General features: G+C 43.5%; 1 protein-coding gene across 1 annotated transcript; it reads left to right on the forward strand.

The window, feature by feature from the left end:
- Positions 1–8,639: 8,639 nt before the first annotated feature.
- Positions 8,640–10,618, forward strand: LOC109768052 (small ribosomal subunit protein eS12). Its single transcript, XM_020326779.4, has 5 exons — positions 8,640–8,760; positions 8,852–8,909; positions 9,640–9,940; positions 10,183–10,248; positions 10,343–10,618. The coding sequence occupies exons 2-5, from the start codon at positions 8,905–8,907 to the stop codon at positions 10,400–10,402; spliced, it is 432 nt and encodes a 143-aa protein (XP_020182368.1). The 5' UTR covers positions 8,640–8,760; positions 8,852–8,904; the 3' UTR covers positions 10,403–10,618.
- The last annotated feature ends 16,433 nt before the right edge of the window (positions 10,619–27,051 follow it).

Consider the following 27,051-nt stretch of genomic DNA (forward strand, 5'->3'; position numbering starts at 1 on the left):
TTTTTCTGTTTACAGCGCTACTGCTAAAGCATTACTTGTAGCGTTGCCCCAGACCAGCGCTACTGCTAATTAGTAGCAGCGCGTGCTATTTTCCAGCGCTACTACTGATGTCCTACCTATAAGCATTTCCCTAGTAGTGGCAGGAACAAGTAATTGCCATGTTAGTCATCATAAAATGCCATGTGTGATATGCCAGAGTTGCCATTTGAAAACAAAGTAGGGATTAACACACATGCTGTACAAGTGGTTGCCATGAGTGAAAGCTACCAGTTGCCATGGGGGGAGACAAGAGTTGCCATGTGGTGTAGTTAGCAGTTGCCATGCCGAAGAAACAAGAGTTGCCATGTGTCAAATTTAGCATTTGTCATGTGGGACAGATAACAGTTGCCATGTGGTAAGTTTAGCAGTTGCCATGAGGGGCAGACAAGAGTTGCCACGTTGGGTATAGTAAAAGTTGCATATGATTGAGGAATGCATCAAACAAATTTAGCGTTAGGACTATGAATAACTTGTCATACTCAACATGTTGCAATTGCCATGAAAATTTCAAAGAGATTGCATTTCCGTATCGCGACACAATGAAAATAGCTCAGTCACAAAAAAAGGTGAGAACCCACCTCTTGCTTGTTTTCCTCAAGTTTTCCAGCACAACAGGAACCCCGGTGTTGGACGCCGATGTGCGAGGAGACGACCGAGCGGAAGTGGTGGCAGCAGCAGTGGGTGCCCCCTTGTTCAGCCGGGCAGAAGCGCGGGATGGCGTGGGTGCTTGTTTCTGCTTAACTGATCGGCCACCAGCTGTCGCCTCACTGCACACAACAAAATGGGAAAAAGAGCAAAAAAACAAGTGTGAGACACAAAAATCATGGCGTGTGTAGCACGAAAAAGCTGGGTGTTAAAAAAAGAAGAACAAATGTCACAATAAACAAACATCGAACCTCCTCCTAGCAGCAACGGGATTAGTCCTACACCTCTTGCCAACAGGGCCCGGGGCAGCATCCTCTTGAGCCCTACCCCTCTTTGAGAGAGGAACCCCCATGTCTCTCGCAACAATTGGGGCAATGCGTCCCTCTGGTGGAGGAACATTCGGTGCAGCCTTATCGTTCTTACCTCCTACACGAACTTCCCGAGGTTCATCATGGTCAGTGTCATGTCGCACATTCTCCATGTCATCGTCACCATCCTTATCGAGACCAGCATCCACGCCACCGAAACCATCCCCGACTAGCTCCTCTTGCGTGTCAGGGAGCTCCTGAGAGTTGTTGTAGTCGTACCGGCCATGGCAGCCAGTTGGACGATGTGTGCGTTCTCTGACAAAAGATGTGAACTGCCTCGCAACCACGTCACTGTCATAACCATTCAATGTTGTCCAACCCTCGACCAACTTCCCGAGCAAGATGGTCATGCCAGAAGCAAACTGCCCTACTAGGTGCTCAACAGGTGCCCTGGCCTGATCAGAAAACAAAAAATTAACAAATTTCAAACACATTAGAACGCGTGCATAAGAAAGAGGGCAAAAAACCCGTAAAAGAAGTCAAATGCAAGAAAAGATCATTTAGAAAACAAAAAAAAGCTTGATTACCTCGGCGAGACAAGATGGAGCTGAATGCATCCATCCACTTGTCAAAATTTTGTGGCCCACCAAACACACTATAGTCAATGGCATGCTTGGCCATCCTGAAACATGGCAAAACAATAGAGGTCAAAAAAGAAGAAACAATGACTATGGTCATGGATTGCAAGGAAAAAAGAATTCGAGGGGGAACAACAGAGTTGCCATATGGAGTCAACCATAGTTGCCATATGGAGTCAACCATAGTTGCCATGTGCAGACAACCATGGTTGCCAAAGTTCTTTATAGTTTGTTAGCCATAATGAGTGCGTTGAGGTGGGCAAATGGAATGCCAAAACAAAGTTAGTGCATAGATTGGAATATGGATGCCATGTAAAAGTGTTGTGCATTTTCCACGCGGAACCGAGCGTATTTGCCATGTTGTATACGCTATATATTCCCCTCTTTAAAAAGAAAAAAAAACTATGAACAACCAATATGGATCAGTTTTGGTTTTACATATTCTTTCCAACAGTGGACTTCAAAAATGTTGTGCAAGAAAGAAGATAAAACTAACCTGCAGTTTGCCATATTTTGTATCAGATATCCTGTCTACGGCAAGCACAACCTTGACAACATCATAACTCCAGGCAGAGACAACAAACTTATGTGGAGGCGCACCTCCTATCTCAGTGAAATCGACGGTAGACAAATCAAGACGGTTGACGTACATGAGCTGGTTTACACAAAAAAGGGAGTAACTAAATCAGAATATGTCAGTGATCAGTATTGTGCAAATAAAAAACAGATCAAAATGCGGGGAAAGGAAAAAAACAATAACTACGGTTTAAACGTCGTTGGAAATATAGTCTCCCTTAAGACAAAAGTTCAAAAATAGGAGAACGATTTGCCATGGACGTAGACGTATGTTTGCCATATATCACTAATTAAAATGAACGAAAAATAGAGGAAGTGAACACTATGTGTGTTGTAGAATATGTAGTTGCCATGTAAAAATCAACTATAGTTGCCATGTAAAAATCAACTATAGTTGCCATGTATCAACAACTTCACTTTGACATGTAAAACACAAAAAATAAAAGTTGTCGTACACGATCAACTATGGTTGCCATAAAAAAGCAAAGCAATTAAAAGCTATGTCAAGCTAGAGTTGACAGAGTATGGCCAAACATAGATGCCATGTGGAAAAACAATTTGGTTGGCACTTATGAACAACTGTAAAAAAAATTGTCAACTATGTTTAAGTACACCTCCAAATTTATTCAATTCCTAAAAAGGCACCCAAAAAAAGGATTACATTTCAAATTTGAAAAAATACCATACACAAACAAAAAAGTGTCATCCTTTGTAATGTGATTGAGGAACGAATGAACCATGGTAAGAGCATTTGCAAAATAGTAAAAAAAAATACCATTAGGTGCAGGCGGCAACCCTTCTGGTACATCTTATTTGAGAATGCATCATGGAGGAAGTCAGCAATGAATTTACACCAATTCATGTTTTTAACATCTTTCAGTTTCGCCTGCACAAGATTTGAAAACAAAGACAACATGTCGACAGTCAATAAAACGTCAACTGGCAGTGACTAGCTTCTACATGACATCAAAAATAGAAGATTGTAGGAAAACGAATAGATAGAGAGCATTCACGAGGATAGGGAAGCACTTGTTGTTTGGGCGCAGTGACGTGGTAGGCGGAAAGACAGACAAGATCAAGTACATCAGCAGCTTCTTAAATACCTCGCCATGGGTTGTCATGCCCTCCAACAAAGTTGCCAGCACAGTCGTATTAGGCATGGATACCATTCCAGGAAACAAACGCGGGAACAAGACTTCCTCAATCTCATTGTTCACCTCATACGGAACTTTGATTTCTCCATGGGGGACACCCAAAGTGCAGAATACAGATTCCTCGTCCAAAGGGAGTCTTCCACGTCCCGGAATGACGAATTCCCTAGAAGGAGGGTCGTATATCTCACTGAGCCAATCACACACAGGGTTCACTAGATTCGGGCATCGAATATCCATCAATGCCTGCATCCCCATCTCACCGGCAGCTCCCTTCTGGTCATCAGTAGAACCCTTGGTCAATATAGTCAAGTGTTCTTATGAAGCCCTATTGCGCTGACGTTTCTTCTTCTGCAGAACACGAAATGGTCATTGTTGCCATGTTCAATATACTAAAAATTACTACTGACGGATGAATGTAAACTCTATATCACAATAAAACAGGGGGAAAATGACCTCATCACCGTCTTTCATACGACCGGGCGCACGATTCTGTGGCGGTACCTCCATGAAGTCGTCACCATCGTCTTGCTGGTCACCACGGGCCATGATGCTATGGTAAGAACAAAAACACATGAGTACAAATGAAAACACAGTCGACAGATGCAAAAAAAAGATGCACGAAGTAACGAGGCAGTGGATATCATCGACAACATATGAAAACTGCCATGTTTACCCTAGAATAATGCATATGGTAAGAAATAAGAGGGAGTTGCCACCTGCAATCTGAAAAATGCATGCCATATGCTCCTAAGCAAAACTAAGCAGTTGACAAAAAAAAGTACTCCCTCCATTCCCTTATACAAGGCCACTATGAAAAATACAATTTGCATCTATATAAGGCCACTAACAATAATCGAGGCAAAAATTAATGATGTTTCCTCGTGCTACCAACTTGTTTAATATTTGCATGCATGTAGTCATAATGACACTGTGCTACTTCCTTCCCGTTCCTTCTTTGCATGCATGTAGGCGTATTAATGATCCGGGTTAATGAAAAGAATAATTGACTTGCAAAGCAGTCATTAAATTTTACTTTGGTACCTGTAATTTGAGTTTGTGGCCTTGTATAAGGGAATGGAGGGAGTACTAAAAGAAATAGGCATGGCAAAATAATGCCATGCCGTGTAGATGTAGTTGCCACCTCCTTGAGAGCAATTTAGCAAAATTGAGACCCGGATGAGTACATAAACAAGCTAACTGATAAATTTGGGTTCAACAAGAAGTAGCCCCATGTACTAAAAAGATTCAGGTTGCCATATGTGCGCAAAAACAACATGTCAAATAAAGTCTCAGTGTGTGAAAGCAGGTAGTTGCCGTCTGCTAAACATGCACAGTAGGCAAAAAATGACCACTGAAACAAGTGCAAAAACATGGCAACTGACAGATTTGCTTGAAAAAAAGGCAGTTGCCATCTAGCAGATTCAAGTTTCCATGTTAGCAGTAAATAATGTGGCAACTAAGTCAGTACCGTGGAACACCCAACTGCAATTATCCAACATAGAACATGGCAACTGACAGATTGGATTCACAAAAGGCAGTTGCCATCTACTAGATTCAAGTTGCCATGTTAGCATAAAACAATGTGGCAACTAAGTCAGTACATGGAACACCCCAACTGCCATTATCCTACATAGAACATGGCAACTGCCAGATTTGATTCAAAAAATTAGTTGCATCTAGTATGAAAGTTCTAGATAAACCAGTGGATTCAACTTGCCATGTTTGCACAGAACATAATAGCAATTAAACCAGTTGATCCAACTTACAGTAGCATGCAAATCGAAATGCATCTAACTAGATCTAGGGTTCATACCCAACTATCAGGCCGGGAGTTCAATTGCAACATCACCCCTAAAAACAGTGAGAATCGTGGCTTACGAGACCATCAAAACTAACAAAAAAAGTAGAAATCATTGCATCATAAGGACATCTAATCCCTGAAAAACAGAGCGATAGGTGCGGAATGTGCGAGCCTCGTCGGCTTGACTACCACCGCGACGGCAATGGAACTACGTAATGCCGGCCTAATGGCACACATGTGACTCCCCCGCCGATGGGAACACACGAGCGCCGCGAAAAATCCGCCTGAATCTCGAAAGGATCCGAGCAGGATGTGAACCAAGAGGAGGGGAGGCAGATTGGACCAGTAGAAAGTTTCGAAGCCTTACCTCCGTGCGGTGGCTGCTCCGGCGACGGCGCTAACACCAGCGACGACCACGAAGACCCGCGACTCTTCCGCCGCCGCTGCCGCCGCCCTCTCTCGACTGCTCCTCCTAGAACTTGCGTCGCTCTCGAATGGGAATGCTGGTGTGGTTGAAATGGGAAGTAAGAAGGGCAGGGTGGGGGAACTGCAACACCGGGAGGGGAAAAAGCAGGCGTGGGAGATGATGAATAGGAGACGTGCGCGGCGTGCGGGCGCGAATCCATCGCACGTCCGACTCGCAACCGCAACCTCTCTATGCGAGAAACCGGCGTCCGGGCGAACTGTCAAAAGCCCACACACCAGCCCCGTCCTACGTGGCACGCAAAATCCGCCTCAATGCATCAAGATTTGTGCAAACTCGACTGGACGGTGATACACGCGTGTGGGCGAGTTGTAAAACGCTGACATGTGTGGGCGTTATCATCTGGGTTTTTTAAGGATTTTTTGTCCGTTGGCATTATGCGTTCGTTAGATGGCGCTGAAGGCGCGGAGTAGGAGCTCCCATGCGGTTTTGTATGGAAAATCCTACTCGTCGCTCGTTGCGGCAAGCTGTCGCCGCTTCGCACAGGGGGGTGTGAGCGAGCGGCCGAGTGGGCCGGCCCGTTTTAGCGTTTCAGCAGACACTGGTTTTTGGAACCTTCTATGATGTTTCCAGCCGGTTTTTTCTCGTTTTGGGAACCTTCTAGAAGGTTCCTGAAGCGGCTTTTTCTTTTTCAGTTTCTTTTTTGTTTTCATTTTTTCTATTTCTCTTCTTTTTCGTTTTTCTTTTCTTTTTTCTGTTTCTTTTTTCTTTTTCAAGTTTTACAATTTTTTTCCAAATTTCAAAAAATGTTCTTATTTTTCAGATTTTGTTCACAAATTCAAAACATATTCCCGTTTCAAAAAAAATCACAAATTCAAAAAATGTTCCCGGTTTCAAAAAAATTGTTTAGATTTTTCAAAAAAGTTCAAAAAACGTTCATGGTTTTAATAATTTGTTCGGAATTTCAAAACGTTCCTTTTCCATTTGAAAAAGTGTCCGGGATTCAAAAAATGTTCCCATTCTCAAAAACTGTTCACAAATTTCAGAAAAATGTTCATGTTTTAAAACAATTTTCATAATTTTAAAAAATGTTCGTATATTCAAAAACTTCAATTTTTGTTTTATTTTTTGAAAAATGTTCGGATTTCAAAAATTGTTCACGTTTTTAATTTTTTGTTCGTGTTATGTTTTTTCCTTTTTCCTAAGAAAGTGTCTGGTGTTTCTAAATTTGTCCATGTTTTGAAAAAATGTTCGCAATTGTCAAAAAGTGTTCGCCATTTTTAAATAATGTTCAGGACTTTTAAAATGGTTCACAGATGCTTTATGTTTTTTGAAGTATGTTCAACAATTATAAATTTTGTCAAGTTGAAAATAAATATTTTCCTTTGCAAAAATAGGAATCTCAAAATTGTTCATAATTTCCAAGTAGTGAAAAAAATGAATAAATGTTTCAAATCTGCTTTCATTGTCTTTTTTTAGATCATCCGACTCCATTATCTATTCTTAAATGTGTGTTCTAAGAATTTGTTAACTGCCGTCGTGAGCTCTAGTGGCTAGCTGGATGCAGGTAAAAGTGCCTTGTCGCGTGTTCGAGTCCCACAGGCACCTCTTTTTCTTTGGGTTTTTGTGTCGTGTTGTATTGCGTTCAACTTCGGTTGTACTGGGCCGGCCCAGTCGTCCATCCCTCTGTGCGGCGCGCCCTCCATTTGCTGCAGTATGCGGCGTATAGGAGGTCCCGTTTTGGAGAGCTCCTATGCGCCGCTCATTGCGGCGAATTGTCGAGCGGACGCACAGGCGCGTCTCTAGCTGGGCCGGCCCATTAGCATAACGCAGTGAAACATCCCTAAAAAACTCAGCTCGAGGGAGGGATCGAACCAGGGACCTCTATCCTTGTATGCACTAGCCTAGTCAACGCGATAGACATGCATTCTTGGTTTGCCATGGCGCGCGAAGCTAAATATAATGTAGATCCGAACATTTTCTTAAATTCCTAACGCAAAAATTAATTTGAAAAAGTGTTTTTTAAAAAGCGAACACTTTCCAAATTTTAGTAGAAAAACTAAAAAGCTTGAACAAAGTTTTGATAAAATGAACATATTTTAAAATCCCGAACATTTTTTGAATTTAGAGAACAAAATTTGAACATGAACATTTTTTAAAGCACGGATTTTTTTAATCTTGAGAACAAATTTTGAAACGGAGAACAAATTTGGAAGCACATATTTTTTTTAAAGCATGAACATTTGTTGTGAATCTTGAGAACAATTTTTGAAACTTAGAACAAATTTGGAAGCGCAAACAATTTCTTAAAGCACGAACATTTTTTGAATATTGAGAACAAATTTTGAAAAGGATAACAAATTTGAAAAATCCCGAACAAATTTGGAAGCGCGAACATTTTTTGAAAACGTGAACAAAATAATTGAAGTCTAGTACATTATATTAATTTTGAAAGTGTTGAACTTTTTTGTGTAACGAGAACAATTTTTGAATTTTGAGAACATTTTTTAAAAAACTGAACATTTTATGAAAAGGCAAACAAAATTTGAATATTTTGAAAAAAAGAGAAAATAAAAATAAAAATAAATAAGAAACCAAAGAAAGAAAACAAACAGAAAAAACGAAAAAAGAAGAAAAGAAAAAAGAAACAGAAAGGAATTTGCAAATCTGAAGAACAAAAAGGAAATAGAAAGAGAAGAAAAAGGAATTGAAAAATGAAATAAAGAAACAGAAAAACAAAGAAAGAAGAAAAGAAAAGAGAAAGAAAAAAAAACAAAAAAAAAACCGGTTCAAGAACCTTCTGGAAGGTTCCCAAAACCGGTCAGGAACCTTCGAGAAAGTACCCAATACCGGATACTGTAGCGCGTGTACTATCTCGTAGTTGGGCCGGCCCATCATGATCGCTAGGTCGCTCGTCTCTGTGCGTTAGCTCGACATTCTGCCGCAATGAGCGTCCGTTAGGATATTCTCGTTTTGTATCTCCCCGGTCGTGCATTTTTTCATGGGCTGGTTGCAGTTAAGATACCTTCTAGGGCTTTCTCAGCCCAACAGAAGCGTTGTCCCCGGCCCGTCTCCAAAGAGCTATATAACTTACACGTTCTCCCAGCCGTCAAGAACACCTGCCCTACTCGCGAAAACCCTACCGCCGCCGCTCTCCATTCTCCAAGGTCCCAAGGTGGCGGCGCTGTGTCCTCACCGTACTTCTTCTTTTCTTTCTTGCATCTAACCTCGCTAATCGCTGCTATCATTTCGCTTTGTTGCTCCAGGCTCCAGATCTCCCTCCTTCGCAGCTGCCTCGGTGGCCTTTGGAGCGCACGAGATGGCGTAAGTTCTCCCGCAGAAAGAAACCTTGGCACTGCTCGTTTCTGTAGTCTTGATTGCAGTGGTGTGCTGCAGATATTAAATCCTATACGTGTTGTTATCTTGTTTGTAACTTGCGGGTGCTTTTGGGCTACTTATGAAATCTCAGTGTTGGTTTGTGCTCTTAACATCCAGGGGCGCAATTGTTTATTTTGTCGTTGGTTGGTCTTCTCCAATTAACACTGATACACATGTGTTATTTGTTGGGCGTTTCGGTATTGTCTTTAGAATGATTTTAATCTGCAAGTAGTTGTGAAGCAGATTGTTTAGTACTAGTTGCCTTCATGATTATTACATATTACAGTATAAGATACTAGCTGAAATTTCAAAAATAATAATAGCTGTTTTACTCTGCTTGCAAATTACAGCTGCTTTCAATAGTGTGTCCCTCCTTGTGATTTTACACTTTTGAACGATCTCTATTGTGATCTACCTACGGTGCAAGATAGTTGTGGTACTTAATTGTTTAATCTCGTATCCCCCGCAAAAAGAAAAAAAATCTCCTATGGCATGTAGATTAATGTAACATGCTGGTACCTGCTTGCCCAAACTAAAGAGTAGCTATGAACATATAGAAAACTAACAGCTTGAATTGCGGTAAACACAGATTTTTAAACTGCTGGTTAGAGTGTGTAACCTCTGTTCTTTATCCTCGTATCATGCTATTCATGTCATGAGTTATTACTCTTTGCAGGGAAGAAGCCCCGACACCAGTTGTTGCCCCAGTAGAGGCACCTACCCCGGTTCTTGGTGAGCCGATGGACTTGATGACTGCTCTACAGCTTGTCATGAAGAAGTCAAGTGCTCATGATGGCCTTGTGAAGGGGCTCCGTGAGGCTGCCAAGTCCATTGAGAAGCATGCTGCTCAGCTTTGTGTGCTGGCTGAGGATTGTGACCAGCCTGATTACGTGAAGCTCGTTAAGGCACTATGCGCTGAGCACAATGTTCACCTGGTTACTGTGCCAAGTGCTAAAACTCTTGGAGAGTGGGCAGGGGTGAGTTTTCTAATGCCAATTTGTAATGTTCCATCTTATTATACTTAATTGCAGCATGTATTCCACATTCATCTTTTGGACATAGCAATGCTTCACTATTGCTGGAGAATGCACTTGCTCTTGATATTAAAATTCTTTTGTTTCCCTATGCTTCTCTTGTAAGTTGTTTTAGCTTTTCGTTGTTTCTTCACGTATGTCGTGGAAGTATTGATGTTTTGATATTAACATGCTTTCCTCTGCAGCTTTGCAAGATTGACTCTGAGGGCAAGGCAAGGAAGGTTGTGGGCTGCTCTTGCGTTGTTGTCAAGGTGACAAATCTACTATAAACTGATACGACCAAAGGACAGGTTTCTTTTCAAGTAGACAGAACTTGTCGTTTGACTGATTTCTTTGATTTACCAGGACTATGGTGAAGAATCCGAGGGCCTTAACATCGTGCAGGAGTACGTCAAGTCTCACTAGATGAGAATGTTTCATGATGCAAACATTTGGGTTGGGCATTTTTGTCCTCGGTTTCATTTATGCTTTATTCTTGGGCTTCCTATTGTTCCAACTTTCAAGTGTGAGCCTAGCAGATATCGTCGATTTGGACCTCTGAACCTTTGTTTATCAGGCAGCTGCTGCCTTCAGCGTAAATCATCAAGAGCTAATAATATATTTCTCTTTGCAATATCACAATTTTGATGTTTTGCTCTGTCGCTGTTGCATGTTCCATTTGACATCATTGTGTTTGTGCCTATTACTTATATTTGGTTATGGCGGTGATGTATAAATTAGCAAAAGAAATAGCGCTCCAAATTGTTTGAGCTGATCCCACGAATTCAGTGTCCATTTAAGATGCTTGCTCATTTAGATGCCTGCGAAGTTCTGAGTTTGAAGGAGCTCTGTAGGAGAAATAAAAATTGGGCTCCAAATTGTTTGAAATTCTGACAAAATTTTGTTTGTTAACCTTTATTGAATTCTTTTTAGCTGCTATTTTCTTGATTTAAACGAGAAGGAGCATATGTGCTATGAATTTGTACGCGAGAATCCTCATGTGCTGTAAATTTGTACAAACTATGAAGTGCCTCTGGACGCTAAAGACATTTCTAGGCTTCCCATAGAAGTTCCTTCTCAAAACCTAAACGCCTATACCTTCTCCTTTCCTATTTCTTTTCTATTTCTTTAATGTATCAAGTTTCTAATTACTACTTCAAATGCACACATTTCAACAAAATTTAGGTTTTTAGTGTTTTCAAGTCCAAACGAAGTAAAACTAATAATAAAATGTTGTAAAAACACAAAAGCAAGAACTATGGATTGCCACAAGTGGCAAACAAGAACAATGTGAGGTCTGGCTCCACGTCATTGATGATACATGTTCTCATGATCCGCTCCAATAACTTGGGGTCCCAATACTTCATAGCGCCATGTTCACAATTGCAAAACGAGCTTGAAGGATCCCCAAAACCTCTCTCAATCTATTTTCTCACTGATTCTCAACCCTTTGGGAAGTGGCTAAGTGAGATCTTTTATTGCCTTTCGGCCAGTGCAGAAATCTGCCCCATCGAGGACAGATGACATCTGCAATATAGAGTTGGGCCGACGACAAACTTTCCGGATAGGGTAGATTCTTCAGGACACTATGGTGTCCGAAATTCCGACGTACGAATAATATATACAATCAATGAATTCTCTTATGCAATTGGTTTCGAGAATGACGGTTGGATAATGATAATGTCCTCTGTTCTTCGTCAGGAAAATTCTTCCATGTTCATTATATATAATCAATGGATTCGAACATCCTAAATCAACCTCTTTCTTCACCCAAAAGCCTAGCGCTGTTTTATTCAAGTAGCAAATAGCCTGTGCGTCACGACTAAAGATCTTAATAGGTCCACATCCTTTATTTTAATAACATGGCATTTGCAAAAGAACCCGTGCGTTACTATGGGAGAAAATAATACCTAACGCCTCTAACCCAATAACCATGACTCAGAACCCCAATAGGACATCTTATCTGTGTTGCCGCTTATCCTACTTATCCCACTTCCAGCCCTCGCCGATGTTGTCTTAGTTCTCACACAACTACAACACGTTTGAATCTGGTCAATCCTAATATCTCTCTCTCTCTCTCTCTCTCTCTCTCTCTCTCTCTCTCTCTCTCTCTTTACATAAGATGAGAAATCTGCTTTCCATTTTTCCTGCGAGGTTTTGTCGAGACGTGCATGCGAGGTTATAGATTGTTTATTTTGTCTCTAATGTGGCTTTGCTGAGGTGTTAATTTCCAATCCGGATCTACATTGTACGAAAAAGACGGATTGTACACTATTGATCAAGGTTGCATCCTAAATAGCATTTAAATAATGTTTAACTGGTAAAACAACATCATATTTAGATTCTACACATTTTCCTAATGAACATCTCTAAATTGGTGTTAGGGTTTAAAAGTTATGGATTTTTTTGAAAAGCATTTGAATCTACCCCCCCCCCCCCAAGAAATAATGTTATTTTCTAGACAAATTGACGGTTTATTAAACGAAATATCAGTGGGTTTATGCAAAAAGCGAAAGGTTTTCTGGATTCACTTAAAGCAGGACCGTGGGTTGATTAACTAAAAGATCGGGGGGTTTCTGCAAAAAATGAAACTTTTCTCTTATTCACTTAAAATAGTACCTAGGGTTGATTTCAGGAAATAGTTGGGGGTTTTCTACAAAATTGCGAACGAACAGGCAGAAACACTTATCCCTTTATTAGTAGGTATAGATGTGTTTCTTCAAGTATCGAGGTCTAAAGATCTCGACTGTAACAACCCCAAATTAGTAGTAATAATTAGGAATTTATTATGCATTATAATCATCTCACAAGCACCATTTATTTAATGTGAAAATGAGGATAATTCAAATCCCCATAAAAATGTTCAAAAATGCATTGACATGATTAATGCACTAATAAACGGCTGCACTCCAAGTGCCCCGTGCCACCGGCACTACTCTCGACGACTCTGCATAGGAGGAGGTCACGCTCCCATGAGCCGATTAAGACTATCTGAAAACATCGTTGTGTCACTTTGTCTAGTGTACGACGACTTTCGACATAATGCCGTTGTGCCACTACTTGTCTTTAAGCATTTTTAGGGGTCACCTTCCATTCCAATCCTGTTCCTATATGAACTTTACATCTTCACCTAAAATACACTTTGAAGTATCATTAGTTCTTTGGGAGATGTTGACATGAATTACAAAATCCACCTTGGGTATTAGATGCACTTTCGCACATTGAGATAAATCAAGTTTGTAAGGAGTCAGAGTCAATCCCGTCACCCGCAGTTTCGGATTCCTGAAAGTGGCAGTGATAGGTGGAAACCCGATGAACGAGTTCACGTCCGAGGGTGGCCCGATCTTCACGTCGTACGATCGAATCAGGAGGGATAACTAGCTGCAAGCAGCCAGGATAACTAGCTGCAAGCAGCCGGGATAACTAGTTTTATACCTGCCAAGGTTGGATGCAACCCGTACGTTGGGGATGGCTGACCGAAGTTACAAGAACTCCAACCCGCTGTCCGAACAGTCGCATAACCACAAACTGGGACTAACCAACACAAAACAGCCGAACCGTAGAGTACAAATTAGGGGGAACCAGAGGCTCCTTCTCGCGAATCCGGATGAACTCACAAGAGCAAATGTAGCAAGGATCTCTCAGACCTCTCTAGCAGTCTTGCTACATAAGCTTGTAGCTGAATGGTTTGACTAAAGGTTTCTAAGAGGATGGGGGAGATGGGGTTTTATAGAACGGACAACCCCCCTTAGCTAGGTGTGAAAATAGTTTCAAAAGTAAGTAGGTTTGCATGGCTTCCTTGGGTGAATAAGCAGTCAACTATGGGAGTTGTTGGAGAGCTCCTCGGAAATTCGTGAAGCCTTGACAATCTGGACACCTTCCACGAGAATGACTAGAGCTTTTGACTCATAACTCCAAATGATGTGAGGTTTTTTGCATTGAAAAGCACATTTGATGTAGCTTCTGGTGATGTATGCCTATGGCCCCGTCTCTCCACCATATGGCTGTGGTACAACGAAACATCAGAGGTAAAAACTGACAACATCAGCTTCACTTGAAACTTTTTTTCTCCAAACTTGTTCCTCCAAATCGGTTGCGTAAAGTGCTCCTGGGCTGTTGGATTTCTTCCATTTGATACCTAAATTCAACCAAAAAAATGAGGATGAAAGCATAGTTGTGTCATCAAGGTTATAAGGTAAGCTTAAACTAGCGTTCACCTGGTCACTTACTAGTTTGGTGCAACTTGTTGTGATTGGACCTATAATTGTTGGAGACGTGTTGATGGTTGTGGTGTCCTCATCATCCTACCTCCCTTGATGAAGAGTCGTCCTCGACTCTCTTTGATCTGCAAAAAATAAGTAGAAGGAGAGTAGATAATATCCATGCAAAGAAATAATGCAATCCTCATTTGTAGCTTTCACCTTAGAATTGTGTTGCATTTGATCATCTATTTGTTTGTCACAACTTAGAGTTTGTTCAGGGATGATGGATGTTGTTTTAGTGACCGAGATGTCCTCATCATCCCCCCTCTCTTGAAAAGGAGTCGTCCTCGACTCTACCTGGTCATCACACAAAAGAAACCATGGCAATACCAAATCATAATGCAAAGGTTTCATGATATATTGAATTTTTATTTTCAACTTTGCTATCTTATGGACGATGCCAACATGATGCTTTGTTCGACTTAGGAGTTCCTTCCAACAAACATTTCCATGGAGCATAAATTTATAACCAACCATAACGATGTCCATATCATCCTGCCTCTCTCGGAGAAAAGTCATCCTTGACTTCACTCGGTCTACAAAATTATAACACAAGGACACTAGAAAATAGCTAGGGAAAGAAAATGTTGAACATTTTTGTGTGGATCTCAAGTTTCCCAAATCCTTTGTTTTTTTCATGGTTGAACAAATTATACTGATGGATTGATGGTGTGCTGAAGGATGTGCCAATAATTTTTCTCTTATTTCGTTTCGCCAATGTTTCAAGAGTTCATATGTGCATACCTCGGGGTGCATCAAAATGGAAGATCCTTTTTGTTTTACCTCATTGAGTACTTGAGTGCCTTTTTGAAAATCAATCTTCATACACGCAACTTGTGTAGTGGTACTCCATGTCCTCCATGTTTGATCTTGGATCTCAATCTCCCATCATTGCAAGAGAGCTAACACGTATGCCTTTTGCACTTGCACATATTGCCAAGAAAGATAATTTTGTGAAAGGTTAGTTATTGAATGTTCCTCTCTCTTTTCATTTGGTGGACTACCAATTTCCCATGGTGGTGGATCACTCATCTTGCTATTCTCTTGTTGAAAAATCTCAACCTCACATTTAGTGGACTCATATAACTCACTTATCCTCTCACTCTTACTGCGTTGTATATTGGGTTGTGGATCACTTATCTCTCTAATGAGGTGTGGAATGATCTCAATCTCACATTTTGTGGACTCACACAACTCATTGATCCTCTCTCCATGAATGTGTGGTATATGTAGGTGGAGATATTTCATTTCTCTAATCTCATGATGAACAATCTGATCCTCACATTTTGTGGACTCACTCACCTCACTTTCCTTATCACTCTCAATACATGGAATTGTGGAAAGTCTTCCTCACATTTGGTGGAGTCACTCAACTCATTTTTCTTTTCACTCTCAAGTGGTGGGATTTTTGAAAGTGGACACACTTCCTCACTTTTGGTGGAGTCACTCAGCTTGCTTTTCTTATCACTCTCAAGTTGCGGGATTTTGGATTGTGGACTCTCTTCCTCACATGGAATTTGTGGCACATGTTTCCTGGATGTTGGATAGTGGTGGTGGTTGAGATGCCAACATTAGGAGTGAGCTTCTTAGGTGAACATGGGCTATGAATCACCGGAGCTGATTCATCAACCACGACCATGCTTGTGGTGGGTTGTTGTTGTACCGATGGGTGGCACAACTTCTCCCTCGAGCATGACATCCTTGTTGGACTTCAGGAGCAGCAGTGACACGCCCTCAAGAAGCAACACCATGCCCTCGAGCATGTCCTCCTTGCTGCACTTCTTGAATAGTAGTGACACGCTCACGAGCAGCAACATCAAGCCCTCGAGCATGTCTTCTTTGTTGTACTTCATGATTAGTAGTGACATGCCCACGGGCAGCAACATCATGCCCTCGAGCATGTCTTCTTTGTTGCACTTCATGAGCAACAGGGTATTGTCGATGTCGAACCCATCACCACTTTCTCGAAGACGCTCGTCAAGCCTCCTTCGAAATTCTTGAACCATGTCCCGTAATTCTAGAAACTTAGCACATGTGAATGGGGCATCTTCTTCCCCTTGATTTTCTCCTTCAACACTTGATACAGTTCCTGCCATGTTAGTGGGGCTAAAAAGTGGAATAGGATAATTTTTGTGGAATCACATAACCTCACCTCTTACTCACCAAAGTTCTTATGAGTTCACATCAGATTGTGCTTCTTCCGGATGCGTTAAAGCGATTGAAAGACAGGGATCAAAGAACTAGCTTCGGTTTTTGGTGGAGCTCGGTGGGGTAAACAAAAGGGGCTTGTGCTGAAATCAAGTTGATGCAAACCAAGAAAATATGTGGATGCATCTGTTGGACTGCACCAAGATTGAAAAACACACAACACACAAGCTTCTGAATTTTTTCTACCAAGCTGAAATGTTTGGATCTTACACAACACTTTCTTTTTCTCTACTGACTTTTTTTCCACTCTTTTCTTTCTCTCTTTGAATTTTTGCCACTCTTTTTTCTCTCTTTTTCCAAAGCACAACAACCAAATATAAATGCAATTAGGAAGATGAACTTGGTGTAGATCTAAAAGATGAAGAACATGCAAGGTATGCAACAACAAGATCTCAGCACCAACAAGGCTTGGATTTATTTTTGGTGGGGCTTTGGACTTCTAGGACAGAAAATATAGCATGAAAAATACTTGATCTAAAGGGGTGATAGCAAGGTAAATTCGGATAACAGATCCTACCATGTCAACGAAGGCTCTGATGCTAGATGATAGGTGGGAACCCGATGAACGAGTTCACGCCCGAGGGTGGCCCGATCTTCACGTCGTAGGATCAAATATGTAGGGATAACTAGATGCAAGCAGCCGGGATAACTAGCTTTATACCTACCAAGGTTGGATGCAACCAGTGCACTTGGTTTCTCGCCACGGTGTGCCCGGGAGTTCGAACGGAGCCTCGTGCCGTGACACTTGCACGCGGGGCTGGTGGACGATGGTGAGACAAAAAGCAACTAGAAGCGGTCGAGGCTTCTCCTTTTGAGACCGTTATAGCAGAGCTATTTATGTCAATTGGCTGAGGAAAGTTGTTTGATTGATCATTGGTTTTAAAAAAATGCATAGTTATTGGAAGTAGCAGCCAAGGAACTCTTAAAGTATCTCTACCAGATCCTGTAAACGCCTATCCCGAAAAAATCGTTTACGGTATCCTGGAAACATTTTTTGCAGGACACTGGATGCTGAGCCAGAGCATATCCTTCATACCGAGCCGACATATTCAAACTTGTAGTTCACACTTAAAACTAGATCATCGGAGTTCGGGATACATAAACATAGCATACTGGAGTTCATAGTACATACCAAAGTTCATACTAAATAAAAACAGAAATTAAACATAGCATAAAAAAGTTAATACTACAGGGTGCATACTAGTCTACTCCTCATCGTCGTCGTCCTCGTCCTCGCGGGGTGGGTTGTTGTGGAGGTGGTGGTACATGAGGGTGCTGGAGAGGACCTGCGCGAGCTGGTACTCCTCGAAGAGCGCTGGGATGCGCGCGACCGGAGCTTCATCTCCGGCGGCGACGGCCTCCTTGACCTCAAACCACGCCTTTTTCACCTCCCACTAACACTTGAGCACGGGGGAGAATATGTGGTCGAGGCGTTGGAAGTTCCTCCATGCCCGTGCGACAACTGTGCGGGATTGGGCACCGCGGATGTGCGGCTGCTCTCTCCGCTGTTCGTCCACTAGCAGGTGGAGGGAGGAGCTCCTGACCTCCGCGTTGTTGCGATGCTTGCGGGGCGGGTCGCCGTCGAGGCCCCCTCAGCCACCCCGACCGCCACCAGCCGTGGACATCTCTGGCAATTTCCGGTGGGTAATCGCGTCACAAATCATAGCTAAAGCTCGCGGGATTTCTCGCTAGAGGTGAGGAATGGTGGTAGAGGCAGATGGGGGAAAAGAGGGATGCGAACCTGTAACACCCCGCATGTAACTTGCCATATTTTGTAACTCCGACTCTTGCCATTTTCGGCTATGTGATATGTTTTTCCCTCCGTTGTCGGGTTTTGTCTTTCGTTTTGTATTTTGTCATGTCATGCATTTTCATATCATGTCATCATGCGCTTTGCATTTGCATACGTGTTCGTCTCATGCATCCGAACATTTTCCCCGTTGTCCGTTTTCCAATCCGGCGCTCCTATCTCCTCCGGTGCACCCCTCTTGTTTTCTTTCGTGTGCGTGTGTCAAACTTTCTCGGAATGGACCGAGGCTTGTCAAGTGGTCTTAATATACCACCCGGAGACTACCGGTCAAGTTTCGTTCCATTCGGAGGTCGTTTGGTACTCCATCGGTTAACCGGGCATCCGCAAAGTCCATCTGAGTGTCCAGCAAAAACCCCTTCAAAACCAGCCCAAAACCCACCAAACTCTCTTCCATGCTCTAGGTCATTCGATCACGATCGTGTGGGCGAAAGCCGCACCTCATTTGGAGTCTCCTAGCTCCCTCTACCTATAAAACTCCATCTCCCCCGAAAACGGAATCGCAGACGAACCCTAGCTCCTCCCTCCGCGCCGCGCCGGACGCGTCCGCTCCGGCCGGACAACGTCCGCCGCGCCGCCCGGCCAACCGGAGCGCGCCACGTCGCCTCCTCTCTCTTCCCACGCCGCCGGCCCGCCGGGCCCAGGCGGGGCCCGTCCGAGCCCACCTCGCCGGCGCCCGAGCCCGCGCCCTCGTCTCCTCCGCGCAGGCGACCGAGCCGACCGCCGCCGCCTTGCTCGCCTCCGGCCGCCGCCCGCGGGTCGCCGCCGGCGCCGCCCGCACCGGCCACCGGCCCGCCGCCCGCCGCCGCTCCCTCCGGCGCCCGCCGGCGACCGCCGCCCCGCCGGCCATCCTCTCCTCTCCGGCCAGCCGCATCCTCTCCTCTCCCGCCGGCGACGAGCACGAGCTCGAGCGACCTGGCCTCGATCCGATCTGAGGTTCGCCCGTTGACTTTTTCTCGCCCCTAATTTTCTCGAAGTGTTGAAATTCTACAGCATCTTGCTCTGTTCCCGATGCGATAACTTATTGCATGTAGCTCGGATTCGCGCGTGTAATATGTAAAATTGTTCGACTCGTGATGCTCTTCATTTTGTTCAATCGCACCATGTTCATTAGAGGTCATATTGATGCCCAAATCTCTGTTGGAAGAGGGCTAGTTGCTGTTATTCTCTGGTTCTTATCAGAACTTGGAGATTTGTCATTTTTGTATCATTTATTCTGTGCATCTTTTGAGCATGAGCTCTACATGTGTTTTGAAGTATGCCATGCCATATTTCCAGTGGTGTAGTCCATATATTTTTCTGATCTCTGTGATGACTAGCACAAGCATGCAAAGTAGGCCCCGTAATATTTCTGATTTCAGGGACTGATTTCTCCAAGTCCTTGTCTGCTGTAATTTTGTTGCCATGTAAACTTGATGCTACAGAGAGATCCATGCATATTTTGAAGATGTTCAGTAAGGATGTTTTGTAGCTATAGTTGTAATTGATCCATCCATGCAATTGTTTGCAATTATGGAGTGATAAACATGACTCAATCTTGCTCTACTTTTGCTATAAAATATTTCTGGCAGATTCTTAACATGATATGCAATTTTGCCAAGCTTATTTTAGTTGATCCATACATGCTATGCAATTGTTCTTGCCATGGATAGCTTTATAAACATGCTATATTACTGTAGGTGTGCTTGGTTTGTCATTCATTGCTCTGTAGTGAGTGCATCAAGCTCACAAAGAGGCCTACATATTAATATTTCTGCCATGCTCTGTTTTCTGCTAAGTCTGGAACCTGATAACGAAACTTGCTATGTTTACATGCTTGCCATCATATCTTCTGTTCCTTTTTGGCTTATGGTCAGTAAGGGACTTTTGTCATGGGCATTTAGTAGAACACTACCATGCCTTGTTTTGCTATGTTAAGTTCCTGTAGCATGTTGATTTCGTACTCTGAACATTGCTACCTGATGCTGTTTTCTGCCATGTCCAGTTTTTCAAAGTCTGTGAACCTGTAATCTTTTGCACTTTTGCCATGCTTGTTTGAGCTTGATATGTCGTGAACTAGCCGTAGCTCAGTGTTCATATTTTGTCAAGCATCTCCTGCAGTTTACTGTCATGTGCGTTGTTACTATGTTGGGGTGCTGTAGCATTGTTGCTTGTTGCATTTTAAGTGCTATCTTGCTGTTTATCGCAGATTCGTATCATTCTTGTTTTGCTTGCCATTTGCAAACCGTGCATCCGATTCCGGTGATCTTTATATCGATTTCGACCGAAATCATCTCATCTTTCCAGTGGCATGCTTGGTTTGCCAAGTTACTGCCATGTTCATCATTTTCCTTCCGGAGCACGCATATGCATCGCATATCATATCTCGCATATCATACATGTTTTTGCATCATGTTGCTTGCGCATTTCTCGTTGTTGATTGTGGTTCCGTTTGTTTGTGTTCTTGTCTTGGGTAGAGCCGGGAGACGAGTTCGTGAACGAGGAACCTGTCGAGTACGCTTACGAGGATCAAGCTTTCGACAACTCTGAGAATCTTGCAGGCAAGATGACCACCCCTCGAAATCACTTCTATCTTTGCTATGCTAGTTGTTCGCTCTATTGCCATGCTCCGCTACCTATCACTTGCTATATCATGTCTCCCATTTTAGCCATGTCAGCCTCTAACCATCCTCTCCTAGCAAACCGTTGTTTGGCTAAGTTACCGCTTTTGCTCAGCCCCTCTTATAGCGTTGCTAGTTGCAGGTGAAGTTGAAGTTGTTCCATGTCAGAACATGGATATGTTGGGATATCACAATATCTCTTATTTAATTAATGCATCTATATATTTTGGTAAAGGATGGAAGGCTCGGCCTTATGCCTGGTGTTTTGTTCCACTCTTGCCGCCCTAGTTACTGTTATACCGGGATTATGTTCCTTGAGTTGCGTTCCTTACGCGGTCGGGTGATTTATGGGACCCCCTTGACAGTTCGCCTTGAATAAAACTCCTCCAGCAAGGCCCAACCTTGGTTTTACCATTTGCTACCTAAGCCTTTTCCCCCGGGTTTTCGCGAGCCCGAGGGTCATCTTATTTTAAACCCCTGGACCAGTGCTCCTTCGAGTGCTGGCCCAAACCGAGCGATGTCCGGCGCCCCCTGGGCAACCAGGGTCTATGCCAACCCGACGTCTGGCTCATCCGTTGTGCCCTGAGAACGAGATATGTGCAGCTCCTATCGGGATTTGTCGGCACATTCGGGGGCTTTGCTGGTCTTGTTTTACCATTGCCGAGATGTCTTGTAAACCGGGATTCCGAGACTGATCGGGTCTTTCCGGGAGAAGGTTTATCCTTCGTTGACCGTGAGAGCTTATGATGGGCTAAGTTGGGACACCCCTGCAGGGTATTATCTTTCGAAAGCCGTGCCCGCGGTTATGAGGCAGATGGGAATTTGTTAATGTCCGGTTGTAGATAATTTGTCACTTGACCCAATTAAAATACATCAATTGCGTGTGTAGCCGTGATGGTCTCTTCTCGGCGGAGTCCGGGAAGTGAACACGGTCTGAGTTATGCATGACGTAAGTAGGTGTTCAGGATCACTTCTTGGTCGTTGCTAGGTGACGTCCGTTCCGTTGCTTCTCTTCTCGCTCTCATTTGCGCAAGTTAGCCACCATATATGCTTTTGCCACTGCAGCTCCACCTCTTTGCACCTCCCTTTCCTATAAGCTTAAATAGTCTTGATCTCGCAGGTGTGAGATTGCTGAGTCCCCGTGACTCACAGATTCTACCAAAACAGTTGCAGGTGCCGACGATGCCAGTGCAGATGATGGCGTCGATCTCAAGTGGGAGTTCGACGAGGAACGTGGTCGTTACTATGTGTCTTTTCCTGATGATCAGTAGTGGAGCCCAGTTGGGACGATCGGGGATCTAGCATTTGGGGTTATCTTATTTTCATCTGGATTTTGACCGTAGTCGGTCTATATGCTTGTATTTTGGATGATGTATGATGATATTTATGTATTGTGTGAAGTGGCGATTGTAAGCCAACTCTTTATCCCATTCTTGTTCATTACATGGTATTGTGTGAAGATGACCCTTCTTGCGACAAAACCACTATGCGGTTATGCCTCTAAGTCGTGCCGCGACACGTGGGAGATATAGCCGCATCGTGGGCGTTACAAGTTGGTATTCAGAGCCATCCCCGACTTAGGAGCCCCCTGCTTGATCGAATCGCTGACGTTGTTGAGTCTAGAACAAAAATGTTTTGAGTCTTAGGATTATATATATCGGAGAGTAGGATTCTTTTTACTCCTCAGTCCCTTCGTCGCTCTGGTGAGGTCTCCTGACGTAGAAGTTTTGACTACTCTCTCCTCAAATTTCACTAAATTTTTTTTAGGATCACGCGGGTATCTTGGAATCGTTCCGATGGATTTGTGACGAGAACATTGTTCTTGGTGCCTCCTGACATTTAGGGGTTGTGGCAGTGTCCCGGGGAGTTGAGCTCCGAGGTGTTGTCGTCACAATTTTATCGTTGCAGTTCTGGAATACCTGAGTTTCGCCGACATCGAAATCTCTTTTATGCAGTTGTTGGTGAGATCACCTCGACGCCACCCAGTACTGGGGCGGGAGTTCGGGAGTATTGCCATAACTCGTATAACGGATGTTTTTCGAAGGTTGAGGTAAACGATTTCCGAAGGTTTCTTGGTTATGTGTTGACGGATGGATACAGCTGGATCTAGGGATTGTTAGTTTGGGTGATATATTTTGTGTCCCCTGTATCCCCTATACCAGATTGCTTAACCAGGAAGTTTCGGGAGTTTATAAGTGGGAATTCTAGTAGCCTTAGGATATCTTTCCGACAGACGCATGATATGAGATTGGGGTTCGACGTCTAGTGGTCCGCCTGTATACGGTTGATTTAAAGTGGTCTCGTTGTGTCTTAAAGAGTCCATGGCTTTGCCGACTCGGGGACGCTTCGTATGTCATGTGCACAGCCTTGTACATGATGGTGCTGTACGATTGAGCCCGTGTGGGCCCCACCACAAAAACTTCGGACGAAATATCTATCATATGTTTGTTACGGCTTATTTTGCAAGCTAATACTTTGTTTTATTTTGTATTGTGGTATTCGAGTTGCTTCGAATTCATATGTTCATTCCATATCTTTTTCAAGTGGCTTCTCAACTTATGGAAGTGTGATGATTTACTACGGAATTCATTCGTTCATCTTCGTTCGAATGTTTATTGTGAAGACTATATGTTGCAATTTCTATCCGTTGATTCTACTTATCTATTTGTCTATCAAGATGCTAATGGATGTCACCCTCTTCAGGATGGCTCCGCCAACGCGTCAGAATCCGGATCGCAATGAAGGGAGTCAAGCGAACCCTCCGCCACCACCTCCACCTCCGGAGGCATGGCAAGCTATCATGGCAGCCACCAACGCCAATGCTCAGATGATTCTGCAACTCTTGCAAGAACGTACTCAAGGGCAAGGCAATCAAGGCAATCAAGGTCAAGGCAACAATCAGTTTCACTTTGCCACTCTCGACCAGTTTCTCGCAAATCAGCCCAAGTCTTTCAGCTACTGTGCCGAGGCCACGGATGCCGATGATTGGCTCGTGGACATCAACAAGCATTTTGAATGTAGCAATGTCAGGCCTGAGGACTATGTCAAGTTCGCTTCTTTCCAGCTCAAGGACCAAGCTGCTGATTGGTATCAACAATACAAAGATTCCAGAGGAGGTCGTGTGATCACTTGGACTGACTTCTGTCGGGACTTCAAAGCGCACCACATTCCACAAAGTGTTGTTGAGAGCAAGCGTGAGGAGTTCCGCAATCTCAAGCAAGGCAACATGTCTGTGTATCAATACAACATTCAGTTTCAGAAACTTGCTCGCTTCGCTAAACAGGACGTTCCTGATGAGAAGAGCATGATCTATCACTTCAGAGGTGGCCTTAAAGAGGATCTGCAGTTAGCTCTCGTTCTTGTTGAGCCTACTCACTTTGATCAATTCTACAATATGGCACTGAAGCAAGAGGCTGCTCAGCTCAAGTGTGAGGCTTCTAAGAAGAGAGTCAGAGACGCAGTTCAGTCTTCTTCTTCCTCACTTGTGTCAGCTAAGCAACAGAAGTTCTGGTTGCCTCCTCCTCCGTTTCGCCAGCCTTACCAGCAGAAGAACAAAGGTGGCCATGGTTCTTCAAACTCTTCCAACTCTGGCTATCAGAACAAGTCTCAGAATCAAGTTCCGAAGTCCAATGCTCCTTATCACCGTCCACTCTCGGAGGTGACTTGCAACAAATGTCAGCAGAAAGGTCACTATGCTAACAAGTGCTTCAACCAGAGGCGTCTTCCTCCTCCTCCTCCTGTCAGATCTTCCAGCAATGCAGTGGTCAAGCATAATCCAAAGTCTGCAAAGGTGAACATGATGAACGCAGCTCAAGCGGAGGAATCTACTGATGTGATAATGGGTAATCTTCCTGTTAATGATATTCCTGCAAAAGTTCTTTTTGATACTGGTGCATCGCTTCCTTTCATATCAAGACCATTTTCTTTTAAGCATGAGTTGGTTTATCAAGATTTGCCTAGACCGTTATCAGTTGTCTCTCCGGGTAAATTCATGAATGCAAGTTCCATGGTTCCGAATGTTACCATCAAGATGGGCGACTATAAATTTCAGTCTTCTCCAATTGTTCTTGGTGACTCGGATATTGATCTTATTCTCGGGATGGACTGGCTTTCTAAGCACAAGGCTCAACTTGATTGTGCTGCTAGGGAAATTCAATTGACACACTCGTCTGAGGATGTGATTATTTATGCCGCTCGTGATGAAACCATTCGGTTTTTCTCTCTCAATGAGAAGGGCGAATTGAATGCCATCTCTCAAATTCCAGTCGTTTGCGAGTACCAAGATGTCTTTCCAGAAGAGCTTCCGGGTATGCCTCTGCACCGGCCGGTTGAGTTCGTTATTGAACTGGAGCCTGGCACTGAACCCGTTTGCAAGCGTCCATACAAGCTTGGACCTAACGAGCTGAAGGAATTGAAGAAGCAGCTCGATGAACAAGAACGTCTGGGTTTGATCAGACCGAGTTCTTCTCCATGGGGTTTTGGTGTTCTTTTTGTCAAGAAGAAGGATGGCACGGACCGACTTTGTGTCGACTACCGTCCATTGAACAAGAAGACAATCAAGAACAAGTATCCACTTCCCAACATCAATGAGCTATTTGAGCAACTCAAAGGGGCTAAAGTATTCTCGAAGCTTGACCTTCGTATGGGTTATCATCAGATTCGCATTCGTGAAGAAGATACTCCCAAGACAGCATTCAGAATAAGCTTTGGTTCTTATGAATATACTGTCGTGTCTTTCGGCCTTGTCAATGCTCCTCCAGTGTTCTCTCGGATGATGAATTTCATCTTCAACCCCTATACCAATGAATTTGTTCTGGTGTATCTCGATGATATCTTGGTCTTCTCCAAGAACAAGCAAGATCATGCCAAACATTTGCGATTGGTGCTCGACAAGCTCAGAGAGTATCAATTCTATGCGAAGTTCTCTAAATGTGAGTTTTGGCTCGATGAAGTTCTTTTTCTTGGTCACATCATCTCTGCCAAGTGCATCGCTGTTAACCCCGAGAAGGTGTCCGCAGTTGTGGATTGGGAACCTCCTCAAAATGTCAAGCAGCTCCGCAGTTTTCTGGGTCTTGCAAGCTATTGCCGAAGATTCGTTGAGAATTTCTCCAAGATTGCAAAACCTCTTTCCAACCTCCTACAGAAGCATGTGAAGTATGTCTGGTCTCCTGAGTGTGACGTTGCTTTCAACACTCTCAAAGAGAAACTAGTCACAGCTCCTGTCTTGACTCCTCCTGATGAATCCAAGCCGTATGAAGTTTTCTGTGATGCTTCTCTCCAAGGTCTCGGTGCTGTCTTAATGCAAGAGAAGAAAGTTGTGGCCTATACCTCTCGGCAGTTGAAGCCCAACGAGAAGAACTACCCCACTCACGATCTTGAGTTGGCGGCAGTTGTCCATGCATTAATCACGTGGAGACATCTCTTGTTGGGAAGACAAGTGGACATTTTCACTGATCACAAGAGTCTCAAGTATATCTTCACTCACCCCAACCTCAACCTCAGGCAGACTCGATGGGTCGAAATGATTCAAGAGTACAATCCGAGTATCAAATATACTCCAGGAAAGCAAATGTCATTGCAGATGCTTTAAGCAGGAAGGCTTATTGCAATAGCTTAATCCTCAAGCCTTTCCAACCAGATCTTTGTGAAGCTTTCCGCAAGCTGAATCTCCAAGTTGTTCCTCAAGGCCTTCTTGCCAACCTCATAGTATCTCCTACTTTGGAAGATCAAATTCGTGAGGCACAACTCCTTGATGCCATGGTGAAGAAGGTGAAACGTGGTATCGACAAGGGTCTTTCCAAATACAAGTGCTATCGCATTGATGACAGAGACACTTTGTTCTTCGAGGACCGGATTGTGGTTCCTAAAGGTGATCTAAGGAAATTCATAATGAACGAGGCGCACAATTCTCTTCTGTCCATTCATCCTGGAAGTACAAAGATGTATCATGACCTCAAGCAGTCGTACTGGTGGACTCGAATGAAGCGAGAAATTGCTCAGTTCGTGAATGAATGTGATGTCTGCCGAAGAGTGAAAGCAGAACACCAACGACCAGCTGGTCTCCTCCAACCTCTTGCTATCCCAGAATGGAAGTTTGATCATGTCGAAATGGACTTCGTGACTGGATTTCCCAAGTCCAAGCGCGGAAATGATGCTATCTTCGTTGTCATCGACAAGCTCTCTAAAGTGGCTCATTTC

The sequence above is a fragment of the Aegilops tauschii genome, chromosome 2 (genome assembly GCF_002575655.3).
Source record: "Aegilops tauschii subsp. strangulata cultivar AL8/78 chromosome 2, Aet v6.0, whole genome shotgun sequence".
In the NCBI taxonomy this organism is placed as follows: domain Eukaryota; kingdom Viridiplantae; phylum Streptophyta; class Magnoliopsida; order Poales; family Poaceae; genus Aegilops; species Aegilops tauschii.

What these genes read in the sequence shown, in the direction of transcription:
- LOC109768052 (XM_020326779.4), top strand. An exon ending in CTCTTGGAGAGTGGGCAGGG is followed by an intron (nt 9,941 to 10,182) that starts GTGAGTTTTCTA and finishes TTTCCTCTGCAG; the next exon opens with CTTTGCAAGATTGACTCTGA. An exon ending in GCTCTTGCGTTGTTGTCAAG is followed by an intron (nt 10,249 to 10,342) that starts GTGACAAATCTA and finishes TTGATTTACCAG; the next exon opens with GACTATGGTGAAGAATCCGA.